Raw genomic sequence first — 16,191 nt, forward strand, 5'->3', positions numbered from 1 at the left:
TGTTTCAAGGCTGGCTGATAATTTTTTATGAATTGATAAGATCTTTGCAAACTTTTGACATATGATGTGTCCCTCCTTGATGACAAAAGGAGGAGAAAAATGAAAGAAGGGCTGAATTGCTAAATTGAAACTGTTTATTTGCTGTCCTGTTTCGACATGAGCATTCTGTTTGAACATGAGCATTCTGTTTCATATTTGTGCTCTATTTTGGCTCATTATTTTGAGCACTCTGTGTCAGAGAATTTCAACTTGAGCTCTAATTATATTTTGAAAAATTTATTTGCTCAAGTATACATATATGTGCTGTCTGGATCATGTTGTGAAAATAATGGTTCGGTCTTAAAGGTTCCATGTTTTGAAATCTTTATCTTCTTGGAACTCTTTAGAGCTTGTATACAGGTGATGGCTTTCTTGAATATTTTGTTAATCAGGCACACATTAAGGGGGAGCACATTGAACAAAAGAAAGGGGCAGATTTTGGCAAATCTTCAAAGGAAAGTTATCTAATCCTAATCATTTCAATTCAGTTTTAATAATGTTTGTCATCAAGGGGGAGATTGTTGAATTTGGAAAACTTGAATTATTATGATGATCAAACATTATTAAAATATTAATTAAAAAATCATTAATTTGTTAATTGCTTCCAATTGGTTGTATGATGGATTTGGTTTAGTGTGTAAGTGAAAAATAAAATTGTTTCTTGGCTCAAGTGATAAAAGCCCAGTTTTGTTACTAAACATATTTCAGCCCAATAATAATTGTCCACTTCTAGTGGCTGAATATTAAAAGAAGAATCCAAAGAGGCCCATATCACAAGCCCATGATGAAATAAAACAATTGACCCAAGATTGAGAGAGGAACCCGTTCAGTGGTCACAAACCAAAGGGAACTCAAATTGTCAAAGTTATCATTCTTGGTTACTGGAAGTAAAAATCCAATTGAGTTTAATTTCATTAAAGGCATGCTTCGGTTACCAACTCCACTTGTTACTGGAACTTAAAATTCAACTTGGTTAATTGCAAGCATTGGTAACCAAACTCAAAATTCAATTGATTTAATTACTTGCCTTGGTAACTGAAAAGAAAATTAAATTGAGTTAATTGCATTGATGGTTCCACACGTTACTCCACTCCTTGAGTAATGTGAATAGAATTTCAATTCATTTAATTGTTCTTTGAAAAACTTTGTGTCTTCTTTCTCCTCTCTCTTTGCATTCTGTCACATCCATCAGAGGAAGAAGAAGAAAATACAAGTTATCAGAGAAAAGCAACAGTAAGGCTAACGGAAGAAGAAAAGGCTAGGGTGATGGCTTTTGAAAAAAGAAGATCCGAAGCATGGCATGGTTGAGATCTTTTCCACTAAAGGCAAGATGTGGAGAAGAAGCTTCAAGATCTCCATGCCTAAAGTAGAAGCAATCCGTTTCGGTCAGAGAAGAAGATCTCTGAGGTGAAGCTCGTCTCCACTTTTGTTCATCCATCACAGAAGGTAGCTACTATAGCTACGTGCAGGAAGAAGCGAAAATAAAACAGATGGAGCTGTCAAAGATCAAGAGTTCATCAAGGGTCAGAATTATTTCTTGGGGACAAAGTCAAGATGGAGGGTTCAGATTGATGTAGCTTGATAAGAAGGGATGAGAGATAGGCACATGCATGTTGATTTACTTTCGGTTTTTCCTCTCTCTTTTCTCTGTCCGAACCGGCCTTATGTGATGGAGAAGATGCTGGTGGCTTGGTTGAACCGGTTTCAACCTTGGAAGCTTCCCCTTCTATAATAAGGGAGAACGGCTAAGGGTTGAGATAAGGAGTGAGAGCACACGTTTGGGTTTCCATAGCTCTTTGAGATGTTTATTCTTCTCCTTCATGGCTTTCATTGAATATTTCTTTTTCTCAGTGAGTCTGTCTGTGTTTCATTGGTAAAAGGCAAAATATGAGATTTTGTAAGAAAAAGCCAACGAGTGAAAAAAGGCAGAGAGTTAAAGAAAAAGCCATTATTATCTCAGAAATTCTTTGTATATATTTCTATTTTGTTGTCATGATCCTGAGGAGATTCTCTTGCAAGTTGGGTTAGCACTTTGCGGTTGAAAGCTAGATTGAGGTCTAGTCAAGTTTAGGTTGGGGTAGAATTTGAACTTGTTCCCTTGCAAGTTGGGTTAGCACTTTGTGGTTGAAAGCTTGGCAGTTGTACGAGTCAAGTTTAGTTTTGGGGATAGATTCTGGACTTGTCTCAGATAGGAATGGGTAGTTCCTAGCGAAGAATTGGTGTATGTAATCTGTTGATTATAGTGAAATTCTGTCTGTGATGGAGACTGGATGTAGGCTGCATTGCACTTAGCAGCTGAACCAGGATACTTCTGGGTGTGATTCTCTCTTTCTCATCTACTCCATTTCTGATTCTGTTGCGTAGGAGACAAAATTGAAAAATATCTCATAACCGGTTACGAGACAAAAAGAAAATATCTCTTGACTTGTTATGAGACAAAAAGCAGAAATATCTCCTGAAGCTATCTTAAAAGGCAGAAAGTAATATTCAGCAAAAAGAGGGGCTAAGATTCAACCCCCCCTTTCTCTTAGCCACTGATTACCATCAATTGGTATCAGAGTTTGGTCTTAAAGAGATCAAGCTTCACAGCTGGTGCACGAATTTGTGATCTCTAACAATGGCACTCAACTTGGTATGCGCGTTATAAACTTTAGCACTTTCTTCACAACTTCGCACAACTAACCAGCAAGTGCACTGGGTCGTCCAAGTAATAAACCTTACGTGAGTAATGGTCGATCCCACAGAGATTGTCAGCTTGAAGCAAGCTATGGTCACCTTGTAAATATCAGTCAAGCGGATTCAAATGGTTATGGTGATTTAATAATTAAAAGATAAATAAAACGTAAAATGAAGATAGAGATACTTATGTAATTCATTGGTGAGAATTTCAGATAAGCGTATGGAGATGCTTTCATCCCTCTGAACCTCTGCTCTCCTGCTGTCTTCATCCAATCATTCCTACTCCTTTCCATGGAAAGCTGTATGTTAGGCATCTCCGTTGTCAATGGCCACCTGTCCTCTCAGTGAAAATGGTCCAATGCGCTGTCACTGCATGGCTAATCATCTGTCGGTTCTCGATCATATTGGAATAGGATCCATTGATCCTTTTGCGTCTGTCACTACGCCCAGCACTCGCGAGTTTGAAGCTCGTCACAGTCATTCAATCCCTGAATCCTACTCGGAATACCACATACAAGGTTTAGACTTTCCGGACCCTCAAGAATGGCCGTCCATGGGTTCTAACTTATACCACGAAGACATTAATAACTCGGACTCGGTCCCCTATATTAGATATCCAAGAGATATCCATTCAATCTAAGGTAGAACGGAAGTGGTTGTCAGGCACGCGTTCATAAGTTGAGAATGATGATGACTGTCACGATCATCACATCCTTCATATTGAAGTGCGAATGAATATCTTAGAAGCTGAATAAGTTGAATTGAATAGAAGAATAGTAGTAGTTTGCATTAATCTTTGAGGAGCAGCAGAGCTCCACACCTTAATCTATGGTGTGTAGAAACTCTACCGTTGAAAATACATAAGTGATGAAGGTTCAGGCATGGCCGAATGGCCAGCCCCCATAAAGGTCTAAGATAGCATAAAAACTGATCAAAGATCTCCCAATACAATAGTAAGAAGTTCTATTTATACTAAACTAGTTACTAGGGTTTACAGAAATGAGTAAATGATGCAGAAATCCACTTCTGAGGCCTACTTGGTGTGTGCTTGGACTGAGCATTGAGCTTTACATGTGTAGAGGTCTTTCTTGGAGTTGAACGCCAGTTTGTAACCTGTTTCTAACGTTTAACTCCACTTTGTAACCTGTTTCTGGCGTTTGACTCCAGAATGCAGCATGGAGCTGACGTTGAACGCCAGTTTACGTCATCTATACTTAATCAAAGTATGAACTATTATATATTTCTGGAAAGCCCTGGATGTCTACTTTACAACGCAATTGAGAGCGTGCCATTTGGAGTTATGTAGCTCCAGAAAATCCACTTTGAGTGCAGGGGGGTCAGAATCCAACAGCATCTGTAGTCCTTCTTCAACCTCTGAATCTTATTTTTGCTCAAGTCCCTCAATTTCAGCCAGAAAATACCTGAAATCACAGAAAAACACACAAACTCATAGTAAAGTCCAGAAATGTGAATTTTATTTAAAAACTAATAAAAATATACTAAAAACTAACTAAATCATACTAAAAACTATGTAAAAACAATGCCAAAAAGCGTATAAATTATCCGCTCATCACAACACCAAACTTAAATTGTTGCTTGTCCCCAAGCAACTGAAAATCAAATAGGATAAAAAGAAGAGAATATACTATAAATTCCAAAATATCAATGAAACTTAGCTCCAATCAGATGAGCGGGACTTGTAGCTTTTTGCCTCTTGAATAGTTTTGGCATCTCACTTTATCCATTGAAGTTCAGAATGATTGGCATCTATAGGAACTCAGAGTACAGATAGTGTTATTGATTTTCCTAGTTCAGTATGTTGATTCTTGAACACAGCTACTTTATGAGTCTTGACCGTGGCCCTAAGCACTTTGTTTTCCAATATTACCACCGGATACATAAATGCCACAGACACATAACTGGGTGAACCTTTTCTTTCCAATATTACCACCGGATACATAAATGCCACAAACACATAACTGAGTGAACCTTTTCAGATTGTGACTCAACTTTACTAAAGTCCCCAATTAGAGGTGTCAAAAAATAGTAAAATAAATAGACAAGGAGATTAAGGAATGAGTCCACCTTAGTGAGGGTGGTGTATTCCTCTTCTTGAAGAACCAATGGTGCTCTTGAGCTCCTCTATGTCTCTTCCTTGTCTTTCTTGTTCCTCCCTCATAGCTCTTTAATCTTCTCTAATTTCATGGAGGATTATGGAGTGCTCTTGGTGCTCCACCCTTAATTGTCCCATATTGGAACTTAATTCTCCTAGGGAGATGTTGATTTGCTCCCAATAGTTTTGTGGAGGAAAGTGCATCCCTTGAGGCATCTCAGGGATTTCATGGTGGGGGATTTCCTCATGCTCTTATTGAGGTCCATGATCTCTTTTTTGCTCCATCCTTTTCTTAGTGATGGGCTTGTTCTCTTCAATGAGAATGTCTCTGGCCTTAGGTGCCCTAGATGGTTATGGAAAAACAAAAAGCAATGCTTTTACCACACCAAACTTAGAAGGTTTGCTCGTCCCCGAGCAAAAGAAGAAATAAGTGAGTAGAAAAAGAAGAAAATGGAGGAGATGGAGGTGTGTGAATGGTTCGGTCAAGAGGGTTTAGGTGGTTATGATGTGTGAAAATGAAGGAGTGATGGTTTGAATTTAAGTAGGTGGGTGTAGGTGGGTTGTATGATGGTTTTGGAGGAGTAATGGAGGTGATTGGTGGAGGTTAATTGAGGAAGAATGTTATGAAAAGGTGTGAAGATAAGAGAAGAAGTGGTAGGGATCCTGTGGGGTCCACAGATCCAGTGGGGCCAAGGACTTAACGTCCCTGCTCCAATTAGGCGTGTAAAACGCCCTTGCTGTGCAATTCTGGCATTTAACGCCAGACTGCAGCATATTTCTGGCGTTAAACGCCACTTCCATGCTTGTTTTGGGCGTTCAACGCCAGTCTATAGCATGTTTCTGGCGTTGAACGCCAGTGTGGTGCATATTTCTGGCGTTAAACGCCAGTCTGATGCTTGTTTCTGGCGTTTAACGCCAGCTTTCCTCTGGGTGAAATCCTGGCATTTAAACGTCAAACTACTGCTTGTTTCTGGTGTTTAATGCCAGTTTCATGCTCTGTTCTGGCGTTAAACGCCAGCCAGATGCTCCTTACTGGCGTTTAAACGCCAGTAAGCCCTTCCTCCAGGGTGTGCTGTTTTTAATGCTGTTTTTTATTCTATTTTTTTTATTTTTCAGTAGTTTTTGTGACTTTACATGAACATCAACCTAATAAAACACGAAATAATAATAAAAATAAAATTAAATAACATTGGGTTGCCTCCCAACAAGCACTTCTTTAATGTCAATAGCTTGACAGTGAGCTCTCATAGAGCCTCACAGATAATCAGAGCAAGGTTGGAACCTCCCAACACCAAACTTAGAGTTTGACTGTGGGGGCTTTGGTTGACTCTGCAGTGAGAGAAGCTTTTCATGCTTCCTCTCCATGGTTATAGAAGGAGATCCTTGAGTTTGAGTTTTAAACACAAGATTGTCCTCATTCAGTTGAAGGATCAGTTCTCCTCTGTCTACATCAATCACAGCTCTTGCTATGGCTAGGAAGGGTCTTCCAAGGATGATGGATTCATCCTCATCCTTCCCAGTATCCAGGATTATGAAATCAGCAGGGATGTAAAGGCCTTCAACCTTTACTAGCATGTCCTCTACTTGTCCATAAGCCTATTTTCTTGAGTTGTCTGCCATCTCTAATGAGATTTTAGCAGTTTGCACCTCAAAGATTCCCAGTTTCTCCATTACAGAGAGTGGCATGAGGTTTATTCCTGATCCAAGGTCACATAGAGCCTTCTCAAAGGTCATGGTGCCTATGGTACAAGGTATTAAGAACTTTCCAGGATCCTGTTTCTTCTGAGGCAATGCCAGTTGATCCAGATCACTCAGTTCATTGATGAGCAAGGGAGGTTCATCTTCCCAAGTCTCATTACCAATTAATTTGGCATTCAGCTTCATGATTGCACCAAGGTACTTGGCAACTTGCTCTTCAGTAACATCCTCATTCTCTTCAGAAGAAGAATACTCATCAGAGCTCATGAAGGGCATAAAGAGGTTCAATGGAATCTCTATGGTCTCTAGGTGAGCCTCAGATTCCTTTGGTTCCTCAGAGAGAAACTCCTTATTGGTCACTGGACGTCCCAGGAGGTCTTCCTCACTGGGATTCACGTCCTCTCCCTCCTCTTTGGGTTCGGCCATGATGGTTAAATCAATGGCCTTGCACTCTCTTTTTGGATTCTCTTCTGTATTGCTTGGGAGAGTACTAGGAGGGATTTCAGTGACTCTTTTACTCAGTTGGCCCACTTGTGCCTCCAAATTTCTAATGGAGGATATTGTTTCATTCATGAAACTTAAAGTGGCCTTAGATAGATCAGAGACTATATTTGCTAAGCTAGATGGATTCTGCTCAGAATTCTCTGTCTGTTGCTGAGTGGATGATGGAAAAGGCTCGCTATTGCTAAACCTGTTTCTTCCACCATTATTAAAGCCTTGTTGAGGCTTTTGTTGATCCTTCCATGAGAAGTTTGGATGATTTCTCCATGAGGGATTATAGGTGTTTCCATAGGGTTCACCCATGTAATTCACCTCTGCTATTGCAGGGTTCTCAGGATCATAAGCTTCTTCTTCAGAAGATGCCTCTTTAGTACTGTTGGATGATTCCTTCAATCCATTTAGACTCTGAGAGATCATATTGACTTGCTGAGTCAATATTTTTTTCTGAGCCAATATGGCATTCAGAGCATCAATTTCAAGAACTCCTTTCCTCATAGGCATCCCATTATTCACAGGATTCCCTTCAGAAGTGTACATGAACTGGTTATTTGTAACCATGTCAATGAGTTCTTGAGCTTCTGCAGGCATTTTCTTTAGGTGAATAGATCCACCTGTAGAATGGTCCAGTGACATCTTTGATAGCTCAGACAGACCATCATAGAATATATCCAGGATGGTCCATTCTAAAAGCATGTCAGAAGGACACTTTTTGGTCAGTTCCTTGTATCTCTTCCAAGCTTCATAGAGGAATTCACCTTCCTTCTGTCTGAAGGTTTGAAAATTCACTCTAAGCTTTTGAGGAGGAAAGAAGTTGGCTAAGAAAGCCTTGACCAGCTTATCCCAAGAGTTCAGGCTATCTTTAGGTTGAGAGTCCAACCATACTCTAGCTCTGTCTCTTACAGCAAACGGGAAAAGCATAAGCCTGTAGACCTCAGGATCAACCCCATTGGTCTTAACAGTATCACAGATTTGCAAGAATTCAGTTAAGAACTGAAAAGGATCTTCTAATGGAAGTCCATAAAACTTGCAATTCTGCTGCATCAGAGAAACTAATTGGGGTTTAAGCTCAAAGTTGTTTGCTCCAATGGCAGGAATTGAGATGCTTTTTCCATGTAAATTGGAATTTGGTGCATAAAGTCACCAAGCATCTTCCTTGCATTGTTATTATTTTCGGCCATGTTGTCTTCTTTTTCGAAAATTTCTGTCAGATTTTCTCCAGAGAGTTGTGCTTTAGCTTCCCTTAGCTTCCTCTTCAGAGTCCTTTCGGGTTCAGGATCAGCTTCAACAAGAATGTTCTTATCCTTGTTTCTGCTCATATGAAAAAGAAGAGAACACAAAAGAAAATATGGAATCCTCTATGTCACAGTATAGAGATTCCTTTATGTGAATATAAGAAGAGAAGAATGTAAGAAGGAGAAGAGAAAAACTCGAACAAATAGAGGAAGATGGTGTTCAAATTTTGGGTGGAAGAGAAGTGTTAGTAGATGAATAAATAAATAGAAGGAGATGAAGGAGAAGAATTCGAAAATAATAAAAAAATAGTTTTGGTTTTAATTTAAAATTAAAATTGAAATTCGAAAATTAAAAAAAAGAAAAATTAAATTAAATTAAATTAAAGTTTAAAACAATTAGTTAATTAAAGAGAAATTTTGAAAAAGAGGGAAGGAATTTTCGAAAATTAGAAAGAGAGAGTTAGTTAGGTAGTTTTGAAAAAGATATGATTGAAACAAAAAGATAAGATTGATTGAAAAAGATTTGAAAATCAAATTTGAAAAGATAAGAAGTTAGAAAAGAAGTTAGAAAAGATTTTGAAATTGATTTTGAAAAAGATGTGATTGAAACTTAAATTGAAAAAGATTTGAAAAAGAAATTTAAAAAGATTTGATTTTAAAATTAAAGTTGATTACTTGACTAACAAGAAATTAAAAAGATATGATTCTAGAGTTTAAAGATTGAACCTTTCTTACTAGGCAAGTAACAAACTTAAAAATTTTTGAATCAATCACATTAATTGTTAGCATTGAATTCGAAAATATGGAATAGAAATAAGAAAAAGATTTTTTAAAATCAATTTGAAATTTTCGTGAATTATGAAAGAAAAATGAAAAAGATTTGAATTTTTTTGAAAAAGATTTGAAAAAAATAGAATTTTTGAAATTGAAAATTTGATTTGACTCATAAGAAACAAGTAGATTTTAAAAATTTTTGAAAAGGTCAACTCAAATTTTCGAATTTTATGAATGGAAAAGGGAAAGATATTTTTTATTTTTGAATTTTTAATGATGAAAGAGAAAAACATCAAAAAGACTCAATGCATGAAAATTTTGGATCAAAACATGTGATGTATGCAAGAACACTATGAATGTCAAGATGAACACCAAGAACACTTTGAATGTCAAGATGAACACCAAGAACTTATTTTTGAAAATTTTTAAGAAAAGAAACACATGCAAGACACCAAACTTAAAATTTGACTCAAGACTCAAATAAGAAACACAAAATTATTTTTGGTTTTATGATCTTATTAAAAAAATTTTTGGTATTTTTCGAAAATTATTTTGAAAAAGAAAATAAAGATTTCAAAATTTTTAATAGGAATTCCAGGAATCTTGCAATGTTAGTCTAAAGCTCCAGTCCAAGAATTAGACATGGCTTACTAGCCAGCCAAGCTTCCAGTGAAAGCTCTGGTCCAAAACACTAGACATGGCCAATGGCCAGCCAAGCTTCAGCAGATACAAATTAGACATACAACAGCTGATACTTCATCCAACTTCATATGCTGATAAGTGGAAGCCTCGGTCCAAATGAATTAGACATGGCTTTACAGCCAGCCAGGCTTCAACGTGCTTCATGAAACTCTAGAATTCATTCTTAAAAATTTTGAATAAAAAAATATATTTTTTTTTTCGAAAATAAGAATAATAAAAACAAAAAGGTTAAAATTAAAATAAAGTTACCTAATCTGAGCAACAAGATGAACCGTCAGTTGTCCAAACTCGAACAATCCCCGACAACGGCGCCAAAAACTTGGTGCACGAATTTGTAATCTCTAACAATGGCGCTCAACTTGGTACGCGCGTTTATAAACTTTAGCACTTTCTTCACAACTTCGCACAACTAACCAGCAAGTGCACTGGGTCGTCCAAGTAATAAACCTTACGTGAGTAAGGGTTGATCCCACGGAGATTGTCGGCTTGAAGCAAGCTATGGTAACCTTATAAATCTCAGTCAGGCGGATTCAAATGGTTATGGTGATTTAATAATTAAAAGATAAATAAAATGTAAAATGAAGATAGAGATACTTATGTAATTCATTGGTGAGAATTTTCAGATAAGCGTATGGAGATGCTTTCATCCCTCTGAACCTCTGCTCTCCTGCTGTCTTCATCCAATCATTCCTACTCCTTTCCATGGCAAGTTGTATGTTAGACATCACCGTTGTCAATGGTCACCTGTCCTCTTAGTGAAAATGGTCCAATGCGCTGTCACTGCATGGCTAATCAACTGTCGGTTCTCGATCATACTGGAATAGGATCCATTGATCCTTTTGCGTCTGTCACTACGCCCAGCACTCGCGAGTTTAAAGCTCGTCACATTCATTCAATCCCTGAATCCTACTCGGAATACCACAGACAAGGTTTAGACTTTCCGGATCCTCAAGAATGGCCATCCATGGGTTCTAACTTATACCACGAAGACATTAATAACTCGGACTCGGTCCCATGTATTAGATATCCAAGAGATATCCATTCAATCTAAGGTAGAACAGAAGTGGTTGTCAGGCACGCGTTCATAAGTTGAGAATGATGATGACTGTCACGATCATCACATCCTTCATATTGAAGTGCGAATGAATATCTTAGAAGCTGAATAAGTTGAATTGAATAGAAGAACAGTAGTACTTTGCATTAATCTTTGAGGAGAAGCAGAGCTCCACACCTTAATCTATGGTGTGTAGAAACTCTACCGTTGAAAATACATAAGTGATGAAGGTTCAGGCATGGCCGAATGGCCAGCCCCCATAAAGGTCTAAGATAGCATAAAAACTGATCAAAGATCTCCCAATACAATAGTAAGAAGTTCTATTTATACTAAACTAGTTACTTGGGTTTACAGAAATGAGTAAATGATGCAGAAATCCACTTCTGGGGCCCACTTGGTATGTGCTTGGACTGAGCATTGAGATTTACACGTGTAGAGGTCTTTCTTGGAGTTGAACGCCAGTTTGTAACCTGTTTCTGGCGTTTAACTCCACTTTGTAACCTGTTTCTGGCGTTTGACTCCAGAATGCAGCATGGAGCTGGCGTTGAACGCCAGTTTACGTCGTCTGTCCTTAATCAAAGTATGGACTATTATATATTGCTGGAAAGCCCTGGATGTATACTTTTCAACGCAATTGAGATTGCGCCATTTGGAGTTTTGTAGCTCCAGAAAATCCACTTTGAGTGCAGGGGGGTCAGAATCCAACAGCATCTGCCGTCCTTCTTCAACCTCTGAATCTGATTTTTACTCAAGTCCCTCAATTTCAGCCATAAAATACCTGAAATCACAGAAAAACACACAAACTCATAGTAAAGTCCAGAAATGTGAATTTTATTTAAAAACTAATAAAAATATACAAAAAACTAACTAAATCATACTAAAAACTATGTAAAAACAATGCCAAAAAATGTATAAATTATCCGCTCATCAACAGCTTAGAAAAAAAGATCCTGATGGCGAACTACATGGGTTCAAACACAATGGCTTATAGTCTGACAGAAGGACAGTCCAACAACAAATCTCCATTCATTAAAAAAAAAAAACTTCAACTATTGAAAAGAAAGAATGAAGATCTTTTCAAATCTACTGTTTTGGTCAAAATTTAATCTTTCAATAGTAATATCAATTATCAAGATTTATAAATTTACAATAATAAACACTTTTAACTAAATTTACGATAATTTTTTTTAATATATTAGATGAAAATAATTTTAAAAAATTAATTAATATTAATTAAAAAAATTAATTATCTAACATTATTCATGTTTAAATTACTCAACTATTCTAGTACTCTAATGATTCATATCGTTGTGTGGTGTTCCCAAATTCAATTTGCATTCTTTCTACTCAAACTATTAGTAACGCGCCCCATCAGGTGCTGCAGAAAAACAGAGTATTCCATTGCATTAAACAATGCATCTAACCGGAAAATTAGGCATCAGCAAGAAAAGAAAAGAACTGAAGCCGTGCATGCGTGGTCCCCTTTGTGCAGAAATCCTCAGATGCATGCTTATGATGATCTTATAGAGATGCTTTGTGAGGTGTAACGCAGGAAGGGTGCCATAGCCATGCATGCTGAAGAGTGTCACAAATGCTCTCCTACGTGTCCCTTCCTTCACCCCCTCTCGCCCCTATAAATCACTTGCTTCTCATTCTTCTCTTCATCACAACCACAGCAATAACAATAATAGCAGCCATGGGTAAGCTGCTTGCGCTTTCTGTTTGCTTTTGCTTTCTAGTCCTGGGAGCTAGCAGCATCTCCTTCAGGCAGCAGCCGGAGGAAAATGCGTGCCAGTTCCAGCGCCTCAATGCGCAAAGGCCTGACAACCGCATTGAATCGGAGGGCGGTTACATTGAGACTTGGAACCCAAACAACCAGGAGTTCGAATGCGCCGGCGTCGCCCTCTCGCGCTTAGTCCTCCGCCGCAACGCCCTTCGGAGGCCTTTCTACTCCAATGCTCCCCAGGAGATCTTCATCCAGCAAGGTTATTACTACTTTTTCGTATTATTATTGTCAATTATTCTTTATTCTCCCTCAAATGATTGAATTTAATTATTAATTTGTACACTCACTAAACTTACTAAGATTTTATAAGAATTTCCGTTTGACATGAAAAAAACAACTATGTTAAGTCATGTATTTTTATATATCAAAATTATCGAAAATGAGTAAAATAACACGTGCATTTGTACAAAAATAATATGATATAAAAATAATATTATATCAAAAATATGTTAAATAACACATGCATTCGTACAAAAATAATATTATAGCTAATTTGGTGAATTTAATTTATACATATAAAATATATATGATGACATACAGGAAGGGGATACTTTGGTTTGATATTCCCTGGTTGTCCTAGCACATATGAAGAGCCTGCACAACAAGGACGCCGACATCAGTCCCAAAGACCACCAAGACGTTTTCAAGGACAAGACCAAAGCCAACAGCAACAGGATAGTCACCAGAAGGTGCACCGTTTCGATGAGGGTGATCTCATTGCAGTTCCCACCGGTGTTGCTTTCTGGATGTACAACGACCATGACACTGATGTTGTTGCTGTTTCTCTTACTGACACCAACAACAACGACAACCAGCTTGATCAGTTCCCCAGGGTATATATATGTTTCAATCTCATTCGTTATTTTTGGCATGTGCATATATATCATGAAGGAATGGTGACAATTAATAATACATAACAGAGATTCAATTTGGCTGGGAACCACGAGCAAGAGTTCTTAAGATACCAGCAACAAAGCAGACGAAGAAGCTTACCATATAGCCCATACAGCCCGCAAACTCAGCCTAAACAAGAAGACCGTGAATTTAGCCCTCGAGGACAGCACGGCCGCAGAGAACGAGCAGGACAAGAACAAGAAAACGAAGGTGGAAACATCTTCAGCGGCTTCACGCCGGAGTTCCTGGCACAAGCCTTCCAGGTTGACGACAGACAGATATTGCAAAACCTAAGAGGCGAGAACGAGAGTGACGAACAGGGAGCCATTGTGACAGTGAGGGGAGGCCTCAGAATCTTGAGCCCAGATAGAAAGAGAAGGCAGCAGTATGAACGTCCCGACGAAGAAGAGGAATACGATGAAGATGAATATGAATATGATGAAGAGGAGAGGCAACAAGATAGAAGGCGTGGCAGGGGAAGCAGAGGCAGCGGCAATGGCATTGAGGAGACCATCTGCACCGCAAGTTTTAAAAAGAACATTGGTAGAAACAGATCCCCTGACATCTACAACCCTCAAGCTGGTTCACTCAAAACTGCCAACGAGCTCAACCTTCTAATCCTTAGGTGGCTTGGACTTAGTGCTGAATATGGAAATCTCTACAGGGTTTGTACTTTCTCTTTTTCTATGTTTTTTTAGCAATATATACTATCATTTTTAAGTATTAAATTTTAAATACTAATGCTATAAGAATAAAATGTTAACTACTGTTGATTAATATCGATAAAAAGGATTACATTAGACATTTATTTACATATTGAAATGTGATTGCAGAATGCATTGTTTGTCCCTCACTACAACACGAACGCACACAGCATCATATATGCATTGAGGGGACGGGCTCACGTGCAAGTGGTGGACAGCAACGGCGACAGAGTGTTCGACGAGGAGCTTCAAGAAGGTCACGTGCTTGTGGTGCCACAGAACTTCGCCGTGGCTGGAAAGTCCCAGAGCGAGAACTTTGAATACGTGGCATTCAAGACAGACTCAAGGCCCAGCATAGCCAACCTAGCCGGTGAAAACTCCTTCATAGATAACTTGCCGGAGGAGGTGGTTGCAAATTCATATGGCCTCCCAAGGGAGCAGGCAAGGCAGCTTAAGAACAACAACCCCTTCAAGTTCTTCGTTCCACCGTCTGAACAGTCTCTGAGGGCTGTGGCTTAAAAACAAGCGTGACATGTATGTGTGTTATCCACTACATACATACTTTTTGCCACAACTGAATAATACATAATAATAACGAGAATAATGTAGTTTTATTTTTGTAGTGTGAATAAGAATACAAAGGGGCATTGATGCCTTTTTGTTTAAGCTATAAGATCGGAATGTAATGTATGTGCAATGAGCAGCATCGATCTGGAGAAAACCTTTTGCGGGAAAAACTTGAATAAAAGAAGGGATGGTTTAACGCAGCCAGATTTGTCTTTGTTTCCTCCTTCTTTCTTTTTTCTTTTTGTCTTTGTTTCCTCCTTCTTTCTTTTTTCTTTTTTCTTTTTTCTTTTTTTGATAAAACAAACTTGAAAAGAATATCAACAACACAATATGCTCACATTTTCATTTAGGAAACTCCGAAAGTCCATTTGCTAGGATTTCTAGTCAAGCACGCACTATAAAATCGCGACAATTCAATTTTAACATGCATGCATGGTACATATAGCCTTGCTTATGGTCATTGATGACTTACCAACATAAATCCAATTTTTACATTTAAGATGTCAAGTTTTGGGTGTAGAGATCGATTCTCGCATCGCCTGAATAAAAGATTTCTTTTTATGAATTTGATTTGAAAGATTCTTTTAATTAAATTTTAAATATTTTTATTTTTTACAGTTTTTATCTTTTTTTTTTCTTATATTAATGTTTGCTGCAATGTTGGTACTTTCTCTCTTCAAAAAGAAAAATATCCAATCCATTCATTAATGGCCTGAAAAATGAATACAATGGTCCAATTTCAAGACAAAAAAGCATTCTTAAGTGTGAAGTTGATGAGTAGTATTATATATACAAGCAAAAAGTTCATACAAGTTGGTTTAAACCTAACAAAAACATATATCCCTCAGTTTAGATTACATGTAAACATGCACTGCGTAAACGATTTTTTTCTCTCAATCAAAATCGCAACGCTCAAAATTCAAACAAGGATCAAAATATCTCAAAATTGTCGCGAAAAGTGAAAGAAGTTTCAAAGCTGAATCGAAAAGAATTATGAGAAAATGAAATAAGAAGATGAAGAAGAAGAAGAAGTAGCAGAAGATGAGGAGGAGAAAGAGGAAGAGTTTTGAATTATGCAGAACTTATCAGTACAAATACACCAAAAATTCATAAACAATACACATAAATGTCTTACTTTTATACCAAAATTTGCTGCAATTACAAAAAAATATTTTTTTTAATGCTGTATTTTTTTCTTCTTTTTTTTCTTATTTCTTTTAGTTGAATGAATGTAAGTTCATTCTCTTCTAAGTAATTTTGTAGTATTATGTGCTTCTTCTTTGTTTATTTTTTTTGTTTTTATTCTTGTTAAGAGAGCAAAACAAGAAGAAACTTGAGAAGGTAAAACAAAAAGAAAAAGATGAATAAGAAAAAAAAAAGAAAAAGATGGTGATGATGATGAAAGAAAAGAAGTAGCAGAAGATGAGGAGGAGAAAGAGGAAGAGTTT

The 16,191-nt window shown here is 37.6% G+C and overlaps 1 protein-coding gene across 1 annotated transcript; it reads left to right on the forward strand.

Moving 5' to 3' along the window:
* Nucleotides 12,437-14,947, forward strand: LOC107646179 (arachin Ahy-3). The gene is made up of 4 exons (XM_016350380.2): nucleotides 12,437-12,777; nucleotides 13,119-13,411; nucleotides 13,499-14,137; nucleotides 14,306-14,947. Exons 1-4 carry the CDS (start codon nucleotides 12,489-12,491, stop codon nucleotides 14,693-14,695), a joined length of 1,611 nt encoding a protein of 536 aa, XP_016205866.1. The 5' UTR covers nucleotides 12,437-12,488; the 3' UTR covers nucleotides 14,696-14,947.

This window comes from Arachis ipaensis, chromosome B06 (genome assembly GCF_000816755.2).
Source record: "Arachis ipaensis cultivar K30076 chromosome B06, Araip1.1, whole genome shotgun sequence".
NCBI classification, from domain to species: Eukaryota; Viridiplantae; Streptophyta; class Magnoliopsida; order Fabales; family Fabaceae; genus Arachis; species Arachis ipaensis.